The following is a 15,944-nucleotide window of genomic DNA, read 5'->3' as shown; positions in this document are numbered from 1 at the left end:
ACGAGTCATAAAGACTCAAGGACTTGACACTTAAATTTTGAACACGTTCAAATAATTTGTACTACAGATTGTACTACACACTTGTTTTCACAGTTTTGAGTCACCAACTAGTCTCTAACAGTCGCAGCCCTGTAAGATACTTTAACTTTAAACACTTTAAAGGATCTGAATTATTGCTGTAATAATTGTCTTTTTACTTTTCCAATGATTTTACACCTCACCCTAACCCCTGGAAGAAAAGGAAAGGCAGCAGTAACATTTTTAGTGGGGCAAAGGGACTTTCAGTTTGCTTCCTGTAACAACGTTAAATGAGATCATCACATTTTCCATCATCGACATGAGTTTCTCCTTGAACTCCCGACAAAGGAAGACGTAGAGGAGCGGGTCCATGCAGATGTTTGTCGTGGCGAGCCAGTAGCTGAGTTCCTTGGCAAACCTGATGCGTTCATACATGGGAGAGCACTTGGTGTCAGAATAGCTGACCTGCTGAAAAGTGTATGGAATTCTGATCATGTGGTACGGACCAAAACACGCGAAAAACACAATTATCACCAAAAAAACACGCAGTTTGATTTTCTGCTTTCCCTGGCTGTTGTTGCTGCCAGACTTTCTGTAGGACTGGACCACTTTGTTTGCGATGCAGATGTAGCAAACCACAATGATCATGCTGACGAGCCAAAAGAAAACATTCAGAGTAAGAGATGCTTTTTCGTGGAACTCTATTCCTGCGGGTCCTTTCAGGATTGTGCAAGTACTGATTTCTGTCACGTTGACTACCTGCTTGTTAGTTAAAAGGATATTTGGCAGACCTGTGCCTCCAAACAGAAGCACCCAGACTGCGCCCGAGATCACTTTGCTAAAGGTCAAACTCTGGCCAAAAAATCTGCTGCGGGGCATCATGATCTTAAAGAAGCGGTCCAGGCTGATACAGCCCAGCAAAGCGATGCAGGTGTACTGTGCGTTGTAGAAGATGACGGTGAAAAAGCGACATGTGGGAACAGCTAAATGCTGCCATGCACCCGGCAGGTCGCCTGCAGCTTTGATTGGGATCATCAAGGTCATGATAATGTCAGCAGCCACAAGATTTTTCAGGTACACCACAAAGGTGGAAGTGGCCTTCAGGTGCAGAGACACCCACGCTGCCACAACATTTAGCAGCAAGGCTATGGGGAACATCAGAAAGAAGAGAGTTGGGATTATATTAGGATTATATGCTAAACTGTAACAGTCAGAAAGATTGAAAGATGTTTGGAGTGATGGGTCCATTACATCTAAAGAAAAAAAAAAGGGACAAATTAGAAACCAAATTACAGACAGTTTAAAGACACAAATGACTTCATGAGCTACCAAATATTTTTTCTACATATTATGCAACTTCTTTGTTTAAAACTATGACATAAACTGTTATTTCATGAACCAGAGGACAGATTTTACTGAAACTTTCAGAAAGTAATCACGGCTGTACATCTAAAGCAGTAACATTTGGAAACAACCCCATTCATGATGTCACAGCTAACTGACCTTAGCCAACACAAAAATGGCTATACCTCAGTCAATTTTACAGATATTGAGCTACATTCTTTTGACCAAAGCAGCTACAACTCTGTCCCGTCTCATTGTAAAATGATTTTAATTTTAATCTCTGGTATGACAGATGGCGGGTGATATGCATTCTTTCAAGGACTGCTTGGCCTTTAATTCATTTAGTATTTTACATGTACGTGTAATGTGTGGAGCTTCTTTGGGTTCTCTACTCACGCTGATTAAAGTGTGGCTCTGAGTAATCATCCATCAACCCTTACTTTTCTCCTTGTGAAATCCAGGCTAAGCAAAAGAAAATATAAAATTGGAAATTATTATAATGTTAGACGTGTAACAGTGTAAATACATTTTATTTTTGCAAAAATGTGTACTTTATGGAGATTCTTTTTTATCTTTTCATAACTGTATTCACATAAACCTCCAGATTTTGTAGATCTAACCACAAAAAGTCAGTAAAGTGAAAAAGTAAGTGCAAATTCATAAATCCTGGCATATATGGGCAAGCTACAGGAAAGTAGATTACTTTTATTGGGCTATAGTTTATTAGTTTGAACATTTTTTTTAACATCACCTACATTTTTTATGTTTACTTTGTTTTGTTTATATGTCTCATATGCATATGTCTGGGAAATCTTAACTATCAGAGCCAAAGGAGTGAAAATTCATCACAATAATGAATGAAAAATTCAGAGCAAGTTTAAAGTGTTATGTAAGAGAGCTTTATGTTAGTCATTAAGACAAGTGAACATGTACCATTTTTCGAGTTTCTAAAATAATAATAATAATAAAAAAATGATGTTAAATGATATAAATGTGCTTATAACATTCCAGAAATCCACAAAACTGCATTTTGAAAAGCAATTTGTGCTTTAAAATCCCATTGCAGTCCAGCTTTCAGGGTGAGGGTTCCTGTTACCTGACGTTCACACTACAGCAATAAACAACTTAGGAGCGATACTGCACTTAAAAAAAAAATACACTAAGTAATTAATAGTACTTATTCAGACATAAAAAAATGTTTCAGGCCATTAATTCTGGCAGCCCAGTTAAGATGCATAAATGGTCATTCTTCTAAAATAAATCATAAAAACATCATTTTAGGACTTAAAACAACCTGTTGAATACATTATGGACCTCCACATACAGTAGCTGCAGTACCTTCTTTAAAACAATCTGTTTTATCTTGCATTCATCTTGCATTTTGTCTTGCACCAGAGCGTTTCTGTTGCCTGATGTTTATCTGTAAATGATGTGGTGGGAAAGTTGTGGTGAGTGCAGTAAGTGTGATTCATCTGCGCTGCATGACATATGTACAATAAATGCCACATTGCTTTGCTTGAACACGACGCATCTGTGCAACAAAAACCTGAACTGCAATGAGCTGTAGTTGTATCAGGTTTACGACCCAAACAGTAAAAAAACCACTTGCATTTTGCCTGCAGCTCTGCGTTTTTTTACAGTTTAAATTGTCGCGTATCAGTGTGCATTGTTGTTTTAGAGGCTATTTTCAGTCTGCTTCAATTATCACTTACCGTCACTGTTGTGGTCATTTCAGTCAATGACAGCCTTACAGTCGCAGGAATACAGATTAATTTCGTAACCACTGTTTCTATAGTTTATGTTCATAACAAAATAGAAATTACACCACTAGAGGCTTTGAAGGCCAACCTTTAGAGCAGCAACATACAACATCACACAGAGAGAACACTTTGGTTCTGTCAGTCAAAAAAACAAAACAAAAAATTTAAAGTGGCCTTATGTGAACTGTAACTATTCCAGTTGGTTTATAATTTAAATAGTAAAATATGATTTTTTAAATTAGAAAACAGGATGTAACCAAGTGAAATGTTTTACTAATAGATTTTGACATAAAATTTTGTGTTAATTTTGACAAAAGAAAAAACAAAAACTGCTTTAAAGTCTTTACAGTTCACAAATATTCTGTCAATGAGCCACTATCTATATATCAACCACGGATTTACTCAAAGTAAACAGGTGTTTTACAGTAAACAACCATATTTATTTGAGTTTTTTTTCCAACTAGTCATGAATGAAGATGAGAAGCCGTCACTTTGTTTTATTAAGTAGTGATTTTCAAATTGAACAACCCGATAAAACCAAATATAATTAAAGGCTACCTGACTGGAGCTATAAGACAAGTTTTTGTTATAAATAAAATGACATTAAAATTTCAATTAAACTTTTCAAAAACTGAACTGATTCAATTATTGATGCAAAAACTATAAATTTGTTCTGACTTCAACTTGATGAATAATTCCCTTATTAAACTTTCTTCAATATAAAGTCTATTTTGCTACAACAGGGGAAAGAAAGGCAGGAAACCCATGCTGAATGAACTTTCACTGATTCTACTGAGTTTTAAAAAGGAGCAAATGAGGAAAAATCTACTTTAGGTCATTGAAAACTAGATAAGCGACAAATACATATTTCTTTAACGCAATTACAACACTTGTTTGATCAGTTTTAACTCAAATGCTCCAGGCTCAAAAATGCCACCACAAATTATGATTTTACTACCTTTCTTTGTCTCATCTAATACATACGTTCATAAAGTAACAATGTGAAAAAAAACTTACTAATGAAGACTTGCCTCCTTCTTCTAAGAGATGAATCAGTCTGACAGCGTGCTGACAGAACAGGTGCTTAAGAAACGCTGCTGATTTTCCTAGCAAACGCATTGAAGTTCCAGCTGTGTGAAGACTGGTAATTCATCAGGACGTATGCAAAAATAGGAAAAGTTTAATGGCTTCTGACAAAAACAAAACAGACGTCAGACAAACAGCCAACAGGGTGAACTCAGAGCTGAGATCTGCCCCCACCCCGAACTGTTTTCTTTGTCCAACACATAGACTTCAAATATCAAAATTTATGCCTCGCCTTACTCCAACAAGTTTATTTGATTTACGGTAGTTTATAGAGACGAACTCTTCCACGTGTTTTATGACAGTCGTGACTCTGTCAGCAATTAGCATAAGAAATGTTCTGAATCATAAAACTAACCTGCCATAAACTCTGAGTATCATTTAGAAGATTGAACATTTTTCTTCACACTAAACAATTTGATGTTTTTTTTGGAGTTGCTAACTGATTTCACACTTTTAAAAGTTTGAACAAACCTAATGCATGTACATTTTTTAAATTTCTGTTGTTTTGGTGGTTAAAACTGTTCTCTAAACACAACTTATTCTCTCTACAAGATAAAATAAGACAGAGAAAACAATTAATCATATAACTCTATTAAATTTTCAGTTATGTTGGTCTCTTAAACTTGGATAAATGAAATGTACCATAAACTGGTTGAGGACCTGATTCTACAATGTTAAACCTGGTTGACTTACAGAAAATAAGCAGAAGAAAAAACATACAACCAACAAAACAAATGCAAATACCAAAAATACTTGCATATAAGAAACGCTGCAAACTCACTCCATAAAACAGAAGTGCACCGGAACTCTGGGGGGACTTGAGGTTGGATATACGGATATTTCAGCAGTATCTTCCTGCTGTTTGACCCAGTCCTGACAGTTAGGTTTTGGTCGGCTCACCTCTGTGTGCTCCCTCCTCCTAAACTTAGGGTTCGCTTAGGGACTATCAACAAATTATTGAACCAATTACACTTGAAAAACAAAAATGAAATAACCTCCATGTCATGTGAACTTCTGACCAAGGGTTAATGTTGAATTGTTTCATTAGACTGGACCAATAAGACACACCCACCTAATGAAACCATTCAACATTAATTTTTCAACACCTGGTCCACAGACATTGAGGCTATTGCGAAAAAAAAACATGATTTATTTGTAAAAATATGAATAAAAATTATGAAATGCTTTAAAATCAGATCAAATGAGGTGTGTCCTACTTGTCTAGTCTAGTGAAACTATTCAACATTAAGTCCTGGTTAAGATGTTCTCATGACATGGAGGGATTTTTAATTTTTGTTTATCAAGTGTCATTGGTTCGACTATAGTGTGATTGGTCAGAACCTTGCTGTGGGCGTGTTCATACGAAACAGTGGGCGAACTCCATGGAGTCATTGTGCTACAACTGCTCCGCTGTGAACGAGCTGGGCGAGGCTGTTAGAAAATACAGCCATCTTTACAACTGCTCCAGCAAAGCTTATAAAGATAATCAAATGGCGAAGAACTTGTGGAAAGAGATGTCACCGTTATTGTGCACGGAGGAGACCTCACAGAGACACAGGCGTCTCTCCATAGCTGTGCTGACCGGGAGGAATTACGCCTTGGCCGGGCAGCGGAGTGTGCTGTGGGAGGAGGAATGGGTTTCCCAGGAGTTCTTGTGGAGCATGAAATGTCCACGCAAAAAACAAAACAAATTAAAAAACCAGCATCTCACAACCACGTGACAGCAAGCAGATTTCTTCACTTCTTGCAGAGAGTAAAACAGCCTTAAGGGTTAGCAAGTGGGGGTCCATCATCTGGAGTCGAGCTGCTGCTCCTCTGCAAAAAGGAAATGTCAGCTGAGGTGGTTTGGGAATCTGATTAGGAGGCCTCCTGGGCGCCTCTCTCTGGATGTTTTCCGGGAACGTCCTACTGGGAGGAGACCCATAGGAAGACCCAGAACTTACTGTAGGGATTATGTATCCTCTCTGACCTGGGAATGCCCTGGGATCCCCCAGGAAGAGCTGGAGAGTGTATCTGTGGAGAGAGGTGTGTGGGTTTCCATTCTGGGCTTGTTGCTACTGTTGCTACCCAAAGAATCTATGGATGAATATATAGATTGTGTACACCCTTATAAACTTGGTTTTCTTCACCTCTTGGTTCTGTTTTTTGATCGCTCTGATGTCTTCAACTTGGGTCTAAAATGCAGATAAAAGTCAAACTAAGGAAAATGTACTGATGTGTTCAAACCTTTGATACGTGAAAGCCCTCCTTAAATCTGAGTGTAAAGTGTCTAAACCTTAAATAAATGTAAAAAGTTTACTGTTCGCATGCTGTATATTTTATTTAGGACAACTAAATAAAAATACAAATAATAGCAAAAAATGCAGAAAACAATAAAAACAGGAGAAACATTTTGCTTTCATACATAAAAACCTTTGAGATTTACTGAGATTTGGATCTAAAATGTAATATTAGAATGACTGGATTATTTATTGTCTCTTGTTTCTACATAGATGTTTTTAGTCTTAATAGATGTTAGTCCATATTAGATCACTAGATGGCTGTACAACACAAAAATTTTAAACTCTCAGCTTGTGGCTACGATGTTGTTGCACTTTCATGTTTCTCTTTTCAGAAAATAGGCTCACATTTCCTAAATTACTTATATGGTTAGTTTTCTTTTTTCCCGCATAAAAAACTTAGCACAAACGCCACTGACTTTCATCATGTCAGTCAGCTTTCCTCTGTAGTCTTTGCACAAGCTGATGTAGAGAAAAGGATCCAAGCAGGCATTTGTGGAGGCGACCCAGACGGTGAGCTCGTGTAAAATCTGCACCCATTCCACGCTGCAGACTTGGATGTTGAAAATCTGATGTAGAGTGAAAGGGATGCGCAGCAAGTGAAGAGGCGCAAAGCACACAAAAAACACAAGAAGGATGGAGAAGACTCGTAGCTTGGTCTTCTTCTTTCCCTGGTTGTTGTTGCTGCCAGAGTTTCTGAACGACTGCAGGACTCTCACTGTGATGCAAATGTAACAAAACACAACCAGAGTGCTGACGAGCCAGAAGAGCGTCTCCATAAAGGTCACCACAGAGTTGTGTAGACTCAACCCAGCTGGACCTTTCATGGACATGCAGAAATTGTGTGATTTATTAATAGGAGCCTGGTCAGTTAGAATGACAGTTGGAATGGCTGTACCGCCAAAAATAACAATCCAAACCAGTGAGGATGATATTATGCTGAAGATCACATTTTGTCCCAACACCTTTCCGCACGGCCTAACAATTTTGAAGAAGCGGTCCACGCTGATAAGACCCATCAGAGCAATGCTAGTGTACAAACTGGTGTAGAAGATGACACTGAAGTAACGGCAGTTGAGGACCTTCACCTCGTACGTCGCCGCAGGAAGCATGCTCGCCGCCATCGGAGGGATCGATAACGTCATGAGCAGGTCAGCCATCGAGAGATTTTTCAGATAGACTATAAAAGTGGAGATCGACCGGAGGTGTAAAGACACCCACAGCGAGACTCCATTTAGTAATAAGGCAAGGGGGAATGTGATGAAAAAGAGACACGCTACAACCGCTTTTATGGTCACAAGGCTGACTGGGGCCTTGGGGCAGTTAGAAGAAAGGTGCGATGTGTTGAACATCCTCAGGATCTGTAAGAAAATACACAAGATTGACAAATGATAACTTGACACTCGAATATAAACAGGGCCATCGACTTATAATGAAATGATACTGTGATAATATGGCTATATTTAAAAAGATCGTTGAAGTTTATAAACAGTTAATAGCTTCCTTTTTGTAAATAGCTCAGTAGCCTGATTTTTGGAGAAATAATGTTTATTTCTGACCAGACTGATGAGCTAGCAGCTAGTCTGAACAAAGCCAAAACCAAAGTAGATTGGTACCATCGTAAAACTAATCAATCTCAAAGATTTATAGAAGTTTCATGTGAAAGCTAATTTATAAACCTTTACACAGCCGTTAACTTCACATCACACAAACATTTCATCAGAAATATTTTAATATTTCTGCCAGAAGTGTCCCATGTTTCATTAAAAGTGCTACAGCTAACTGCTGCTGCTACTATTTGCACTTGCAAATAACCGTAAAATTTTATCTAAATAGCGGCAATACAAAAGTAACAGTGATGTAAGGTTTTATATATCAGTGTTCACATGAACTGCTCTTAAATCTTAGAGATTTAAGTTGTTTTGATGCAGCAGCAATCCAATTTTGTCTTTGCCCTGCTCGGACTGGCCATCAGTTCATCAATTCAGTCAGATGTAAACTCTTTTTCTCCAAACTGAGGCCACTGAAAGAAGTATCTACCACAGGTAAGATTTTAACTGCCCATAATCTTTTCATAGAAACATCAAATAATTTGAGCTATGGCTTCACAGCAGCTCAGGACGAGGTCAGTGCTGGCTGCTGAAATCAGCTTCGGACAAACTTAAAGATCAGAATCACTTCTGCTTTGCATGTTTCTTTTTGCTCAGCCTGCCCAGCTGCACCTGATTTTCATTTATCATTAGTTTTACAAGTGTTTTGTATTTTTAATATCTTACCAGAGCATTTGAATGCATCCCGAAATCTGAATCTGATAGTTTCTTTTCTGACACAAAGTAATGCAAATGATGCAGTTGTTGGTTGTGATTTCAACCATCCCAACATTATTTTATCAAGTACAGATAAATTCTACTATCTGCATCTACTATCTACTATCTAAAAACATCTTATTCTCTCCACTATAGTAGTGATTTAAAAACCTTTCTATTTAATACTCAATCTCAGACTATAAGTCAGTTAAACAAAATCCAGATCTATAAATATTATCAAATTTCAGTCCCAGTTTTGAGTAAACGATGGAGATACCTGTCTACCTCCTTCTCCTCGAGATACTGAAGGGGTAAAGGTTACCCTCAATCCCAACTCAATCTAATTGGGTTTAGGTCATTACACTGGGTTAGTCACTAATCTGAATTCTTCTTCTCATTCACATGTGCAAAAACAGGAAAACCAAATATGAGCTGCACTTGTTTGGTTTTGACATCAATTTCATCAATAGTTGGTGACATCTCCTGTGCTAAGCTTTGAGTTGTCTTTCAAAGATAAAACAACATGTCACTTAACATCAACAAGTCTTCTTTATGCACATTGTGTTTATCACTTTACATGTAGTCATTCTGGTGATTAGTGATCTGTATAAATAATATTTTGAGATTTCTTTTCTGTGAACATACTGAGGGAGAAGTAGAAACTCTAAGTGATCTGAGTCATATGAGGCTAAAGACCAAAACATGTAAAATAAGCATAAATCGCAGAATAAAAACAAGTTAAGCTGTCATAACTTCCTCTATAGCTGTTTCAGAAAGAAAGTGGATATTTTTACTAATGGACAGACATGAACAGTAATACTTAAACCAAATATGAGCAACTAGTTTGTTGTCAGCTGATGACTATACATGCTTTTATTACTATTTATATTATAATTATTATTATTATTATGTAATATCAGTTTCACTGCTTTAACACTACCAGATTTTCTTCAAAATGACCTTAAACTACTCACCTGTGAAAATGGTTATCTTCTAAACTCAGCGTCGTCCACGCTGGGAGATTATTAAAGAATCACATTACCAATCTTGTCAGCCTCTTAAAACAGAGATATGCAAATATATCAAGAGTTGGGGCAAAAATTCAAATGGCATTTGTTGTTCTAAGCTTTGGATTGTCATCCTGCTGTGAGGTGATTTATCTTTGAACATCACTTAAATTCTTTATGTCTATCATGTTTATAAGTTTCAGAACACCATTATGACGATTAGCCACTTTTAAGATTATATTTTGAGTTTTTTATTTTCTGTCCTGTATGTATATTACCAATTAGAAGCAGCTGCATTAAAGCACTAGTTCTGACCTTTTTAAGTGAGGTTTTGTAGTGAAGTTAGGAACAGTTATTCTGATACCTATTTATACCTGATACTGAGTTTAATTCTGACCAGATTAATGAGCTAACAGATCTTAAAACAACTCCAGTCTTGAATATTTCACAGTGCTTCATGAAAACCCTATTTTATAACCTTTTAGCCTGATGTAATTTTCGTATAGTTTTATTTTTATTGAATTCTATGATTATTTGTAACAGCAAATAGCAGCAACCAGGGGTACTTCCAGCATGAACATCATATTCCTTCTCGTCTTGGTTCCGCTCCAACTAGCCACTTAGCTCATCAGTCCAAATGAAGGTCATTCAAAGAGCTGACTGCAGCAGTTAAAATTTTATTTGTAATTGTTCACAACATTTCCACAGTGCTCCATTTCTAAAGATCTGAACGATGCCTTTAAATGAGCTGAGTCAGATACAGTATTGTGTTTGAAAAAGAAAACAAACAAAATAAAGTCCTTTTTAGCCACATTATAAATTGCACAAACCATAGAGTAAAAACCAGTACAAATTTTTTTTTGAACTTCTTTTATTGTTGTTTCATCATGAAATTTTGCAAAGCTTAAAGCCGAGACTGGCTTTAAAGGTAAAATGAAAAGTGTTTTGAAGCTAACATAAATCAAAAGAAAGTCATAAAAGGTGCTTGTTTTCAGAGCCACTCATATTAAAAACATTACACTAATGTAAAATGAATAATCAAAGATCAAAAAAATTACTCAGGTCACATCAGGATTTTCTGTGATCACTCAGAAGTGTGACGTATCGAGTGCCAAACACAGGAACGCCAACAAGGCAGTAAATAGTAAACACAGATAGTGTGGGAATGAAATGGTTCAGTGCGTTCAAATATTTGTGTAAACCGACCCAAAACTACAATAGCTGAGTCGTTCTTCAGCTTCCTGGAGGACAAGAAGGTTTGATGGATGTGGTTAGTTCAGCTCCTGGTGAAAATTACAACCCAAAGTCTGGTGACCGACTGTGGAGTTAACGTTCCACCTGAAATACAAACCTTCAATAGAACCATCACTGCTTGTCGGACCGGCATCCGCTGTATCCCACCATCTCCTCTCTCTGTCCGAATGGGAAAGTTCTTGAAGACTGCGTGACGTCATTGTAAAGCTTGGGAGCTCCCCTTGTGAAATGTGGGGCTCAAATCCCTACAGCATCACTTCAGACAAAAAAAAGGGGTTTCAAGCCAATAATCTTGCTTCTTCTGCTTCCATTTTCACTGATAAGCACAGTAACCTCCTCAGTGTCCTTCAGCGGTCTGCCACAGCTGGCCCCGCCTCCTTCTACATCACCAACCAAGGTGGTAATGACCCCACTTTGGGATTTTGACACAAAAGCTCTAAATACAAGTCATTAACGTCTTAAATCAGAGAGAGGGGCCACTTGAGTGTTTTACTGTATGATAGTGTTTAATTAACTAAAATTATTTTGTTATTTTGACATTTTATTTCATTTTCCCTTCATGATTATTTGTATTTCCCCTTTAAAACGAAATTGTAAAAGAAAGCAATTTGCACATTTGAAAATTAACGGAACAGAAAGAGAAGCTAAGTGTGGTACATTATTTTGGATTGTAAATATAAAAACGTTAAAGTGAGTTATAATGATCTGTAATAATTTTGTGACTCTGTATATATGACTTTGTATATGGTGTAGCAATTTTTCACCATAATTCTCCTTAAGTCTTTCTTATGCCAGTGTTGTTTTTTTTATGTAGAGACAGATGAGTTTGGATCCTGTTGCCACCTACACATACCAGGGGGCAGCCGCAGGGTCCTGAATAGAGTGGTCCTGAAGGACTGACAGAGGAAAAAGTAGATTAGAGGGTCCAGTACAGCGTTTAAGGATGAGAGGAAAAGTGTGCTTTCCTTCAGCTGAAAGAAAAAAAGCTTGAGTGTACAATCAAAGTAAACCCGCCTGGTTTGGCTCATTGTGTACGGAATTCGGGCGAAGTGAAAAGGCACAAAGCACACAAAGAACACTGCTAGAATCAAGAATACATTCACATTCATTGTTTTTCTTTTGTTCTCCTTAGGCTTCCGAGTTGTTTCCCTACTTGGTGCTAGAGATACAGTCCCTTCAGTGCTGTGAGACTTGGTACGAGAGTAGGATTTGTACAGTTCTTTGGTGATTAGAGTGTAGCATATCATCACAGTCACCAGGTTGCCCCAGAAAATCACTTGACAGACATCATTTACCACCCCATGCCAGTACAGCCCAGCTTCTGTCTTCAGGTCGCTGCATTTAAAAAAAGGGGAAGTCGGAGTTTTACTGGTGAGGATCACATTGGGCAGGCAGAGGATCAGCAGAATAGTCCAGATGGTTCCTGAAAGAACTTTTCTTCGGGTGAGCCGGTCAGCGTTCGTGCCTCGGAAAGGTGTGAGGGTCTTCCTGCAGCGGTCAATGCTGATGAGGCCAAAGAACAGGATGCTGATGTACATGGTGAGGTAAAACAGAACCGAGGAGACACGGCACACAAACATCCTCAGGCGAGTGGTTGCCATGTTGGAGTCTGACAACACCTGTAGAACCAGAACATTTATTCTTTTAGGTCTCTTAAACATTCAAATAACCATCAAACAAGATAAGATGCCTTTGAACAAACAAAAAAAAAAACTTTGCTAAGGCTATTTTGTAAAATTACAGAAACATTTTTGACACATTTACTTCTGATTGCTCCCTAGTTGTGACAAAACAACAACCAGTTGAGCAATCGAAAAAATGCTTTGTCACAAACTCATAGGAGCAGACATCCTGCTTCAAAATTTGCATTAGAAAACAAGAAACACATGACTACAGAAGGGTGGATCTCTTGTAAATTACCAACAAAGAAAACACCTTTTGTAGGTGAAAGACACATGTAAACATCGAAGGGCTAGTAGAATATACTGAACAGATGTGAGGTTCCGTGAAAAATGTTGAAACAATAATCTCATACTTGTGACAGGTATCTCTTTAAATGGTCTTAATTAAAAAAAAAACAGAGCTTAGATCTGATCAGACGGCTAGCCTGAGAGAAGCCAGGGTCAAAGTGGATTTCTGATGTGTTCAAACAGCTCCAATGTGAAAAAAATATGTAGCGCTTCCTGTGGATGCTAACTTATGGACTTAGCTGTTAACTCCATAATCACATTAAATGTCATTTCTCCAAAGAGCTATAAATTGTTCAAAACATTTCCACAGAACCCCACTTCAAAAGATTACTACATATTGCTGTGTGTAAATATAGCTAACCTTAAAGGGGAACGTCAGCGTCATGATGATATCAGCAACAACAATATTCTTCAGGTAAATAATGAAGTGAGACCGAGAGGGGACGTGAAACAACACCCATGCTGCCAAACAGTTCAGACATATTCCCACCAAGAAAAGACAGGAGTAAAGGACAGGTAAAACCACCGTCTTGAAAACGTTGTCACGGGAGCAGGAGCCGTTGGTGTGGTTACCGGAGAACATGGGGAACGTTGTGTTCGTCTCCATGACTGGGTCTGTTTTCAAACACAAAAAGAGAACTAGTTTTTGAAATCACACATGAAAAAGAGACTAAATGATTCAATAAATAAATAATTGAGTCTTCAATTTAAAAAAAAAGGTAAGTCATTTGTTCAATCAACATCTAATCTAAACGACTGTTGTAAAAGTAGTTTACGGTTCTGTAACTGACCTGGTAGCTTTGATGATGTGCGGAAGAACAATTTATTAGTCCGTCTTCTCAGTTTTCTGTCCAAATGTTATAACCTTTCAGTGTTTTGAGCAGAAGCGTGTCTGTGGGTTGTTACAGGAAGACTCTCATTTCTTCTTTTTCTTTCCTGTCACAAAAAAAAAATGACAGGACAACATTCAGGGTGGAAAAAAACCCCAACTCTGGGTGGGATTTAAACCAGATGAATAAAAGGATTTTCTGTTTTCTAATCCAGAGGACAGTTCTATGCATCTTTACAGTGCAGTTTTTTAAAAACAAAAATTAGCATCGGTCATATACAGCACCGACGGATCAAGAAGCCCTCGCGTTTTATTACACATTTGAACTTTATCGCACATGCACGTGCTTCCTCTTTTTTCACTTTTTTCTAAATTTGAAAACAATTGCACAACTTCCACTTTGTCTGTATTATCGTCTACCTGATGCAACTTCCTCCAATAATTTAATGCTCTTTTTGCACATATTTACAGCCATGTTCTAAATAAAAGCTGTTTTTGATCACTAACTCAGTCCTATTAAAATATATGTATTCACTGTAAATTTGCAATAAACTGGCACCAGAATCACCTGCAGAGTGCAGTATTTGTTTCAGTTATTCACCTCATTCTCTGGCCACGCAGAATTATACAAAACACACTGTAAAGTCAAATTGTCTTTCACGAAAATGCGACAAATACTGTTTGATTACAAAGTAGACATTTAAAAAGTCACAGAGTTACTTAATTCAGCAGCAGGAATATGTACAGAGAAATGTGTAGTCATTTTCTTTTCAGTTATGACTGTAAAATGCACTGTTGCGCCTGTGCTGTTTCAATAATCAGAACAATAAAAACATTTTGCTGAACTCCGTATTCTGCTCCAAGTCCAGCGGTGTGTGTGTTGTGAATTTTTGGCTGATTTGTGGATGAGATCAACAGCATTTTTAAGGTTTTATTTATTTTCATACAGTATAAAAGACCAATTCCTGAACACGATGCTCTCTACTTCTTCTTTTTTTATCACAAGGACATGATGACATTCTGACCCTTCATCCTTGAGTCACCACTTCGTGTGGCAACTTTGCAACTTCCTGCAGTCTGCGCCAGACTGGTCTATTCAGCAGTATTCAGGCTGTAAAGAAAAGCTCATCTAAAACGTTTGATGTGTGCATTTACTGGCATTGCGGTTTTTCCTGTTGGTTAAATGGCATTATGTCCAAAGCGTTGCATTCGAGGTCAGTTCCCCATTCGCTCATATTTACATCACTTCTTGTCTCCCACAGCTATGACTTATGTGCATCTGCTTCCGATCAGGAGTAAATAAAGCGTGCACTCTTCAGGAGGGGACTCAACAAATCCACTGGCCGCTTTTCAATTTAACACTAACTTTCTTTTCTCAAATCAGTTCTGATAAAAAATAAACACAACATATTAGGATGTGGTTTATGTATGGTTTGTTTTTGATACATAAGTTTTTAAAATCACACACAAGTGCCAGGCAAGCTTGTTATCTTAGCTTTTATTTTTGTCTTTCAAATTTGAATGACTCACACATAAGCATAATGAAATGATATTGAATTCCACCGGTAAGCACGTACACGCAATGTGGGAAAGCATTTACACACGCTGTAATCTGTGTCAGCTCTGTCGAAGGAGGACAGGAGAAGGAGAATAACAAGCATAAATAAACTGTCTGCCAGCTTCCTGGGTTTTGGTTTGCTGTTCCTCATTCCACTCCTACTCTGCCCACTCTATTAGTTGTTCTCCACCAGGTGTTTGTCATTCTGCTTCATTAGCTCGCTCTGTATATTGTCTTCTCCCCTGTGTCTCCTCAGCGGAGCATTGTGCGTTCTCATGCTACCGCTGGCCCTTTCTGTGCTTCCTTGGTTTATCCCTGTGTCCACTCCTAGTTTTGTAAGTTGGTTTGCTGCCATGTCAGCATTTGCTGTTTCGTAAATAAAGTTTAGTTTATTTCTTTGAGCTCCTCGTGTCGAGTATGCACTTCTGGGTTCATCTGCACCACAACTGTGACAACTAATTCCTAGACCACAAGTCTATTCAAAGGGAAAATCCAGATGTTTTTTTAAAATGACTGTATGGCAAGTTCCTAAA

At 37.8% G+C, this 15,944-nt stretch overlaps 3 protein-coding genes across 4 annotated transcripts; all 3 read right to left on the bottom strand.

The window, feature by feature from the left end:
* Nucleotides 1–261: 261 nt before the first annotated feature.
* LOC108240889 (P2Y purinoceptor 13-like) lies at nucleotides 262–1,792 on the bottom strand. Its single transcript, XM_017424686.1, has 2 exons — nucleotides 1,759–1,792; nucleotides 262–1,271 (listed from the first exon to the last, which is right to left on the bottom strand). The coding sequence occupies exons 1-2, from the start codon at nucleotides 1,790–1,792 to the stop codon at nucleotides 262–264; spliced, it is 1,044 nt and encodes a 347-aa protein (XP_017280175.1).
* A 5,057-nt stretch (nucleotides 1,793–6,849) lies between these two features.
* Nucleotides 6,850–7,839, bottom strand: LOC108240888 (P2Y purinoceptor 13-like). The gene has a single exon (XM_017424685.1). It carries the CDS (start codon nucleotides 7,837–7,839, stop codon nucleotides 6,850–6,852), a length of 990 nt encoding a protein of 329 aa, XP_017280174.1.
* Nucleotides 7,840–10,804: 2,965 nt separating this feature from the next.
* Nucleotides 10,805–15,237, bottom strand: p2ry12 (purinergic receptor P2Y12). 2 transcript variants are annotated; one of them, XM_037980512.1, is made up of 3 exons: nucleotides 13,816–15,237; nucleotides 13,551–13,639; nucleotides 10,805–12,673 (listed from the first exon to the last, which is right to left on the bottom strand). In XM_037980512.1, exons 2-3 carry the CDS (start codon nucleotides 13,629–13,631, stop codon nucleotides 11,861–11,863), a joined length of 894 nt encoding a protein of 297 aa, XP_037836440.1. In that variant the 5' UTR covers nucleotides 13,632–13,639; nucleotides 13,816–15,237; the 3' UTR covers nucleotides 10,805–11,860. The 2 variants fall into 2 exon arrangements, with proteins under 2 accessions (XP_037836440.1, XP_017280194.1); XM_017424705.3 differs by having other exon boundaries at nucleotides 13,386–13,639; nucleotides 13,816–15,210.
* Between the last annotated feature and the right edge of the window lie 707 nt (nucleotides 15,238–15,944).

This window comes from Kryptolebias marmoratus, linkage group LG2 (assembly GCF_001649575.2).
Source record: "Kryptolebias marmoratus isolate JLee-2015 linkage group LG2, ASM164957v2, whole genome shotgun sequence".
Classification (NCBI taxonomy): domain Eukaryota; kingdom Metazoa; phylum Chordata; class Actinopteri; order Cyprinodontiformes; family Rivulidae; genus Kryptolebias; species Kryptolebias marmoratus.
This window is presented reverse-complemented; position numbering and strand designations above follow the sequence as displayed.

Bases quoted from the DNA above. Each gene is read 5' to 3' on its own strand.
- p2ry12 (XM_017424705.3), bottom strand. From the start codon at position 13,631: ATGGAGACGAACACAACGTTCCCCATGTTCTCCGGTAACCACACCAAC. The intron at 12,674-13,385 runs GTTAGCTATATT...CTGGTTCTACAG, and splicing joins CGCTGACGTTCCCCTTTAAG to GTGTTGTCAGACTCCAACAT.
- LOC108240889 (XM_017424686.1), bottom strand. From the start codon at position 1,792: ATGGATGATTACTCAGAGCCACACTTTAATCAGC. The intron at 1,272-1,758 runs GTGAGTAGAGAA...TTTTTTCTTTAG, and splicing joins AGAGCCACACTTTAATCAGC to ATGTAATGGACCCATCACTC.
- LOC108240888 (XM_017424685.1), bottom strand. From the start codon at position 7,839: ATGTTCAACACATCGCACCTTTCTTCTAACTGCCCCAAGGCCCCAGTC.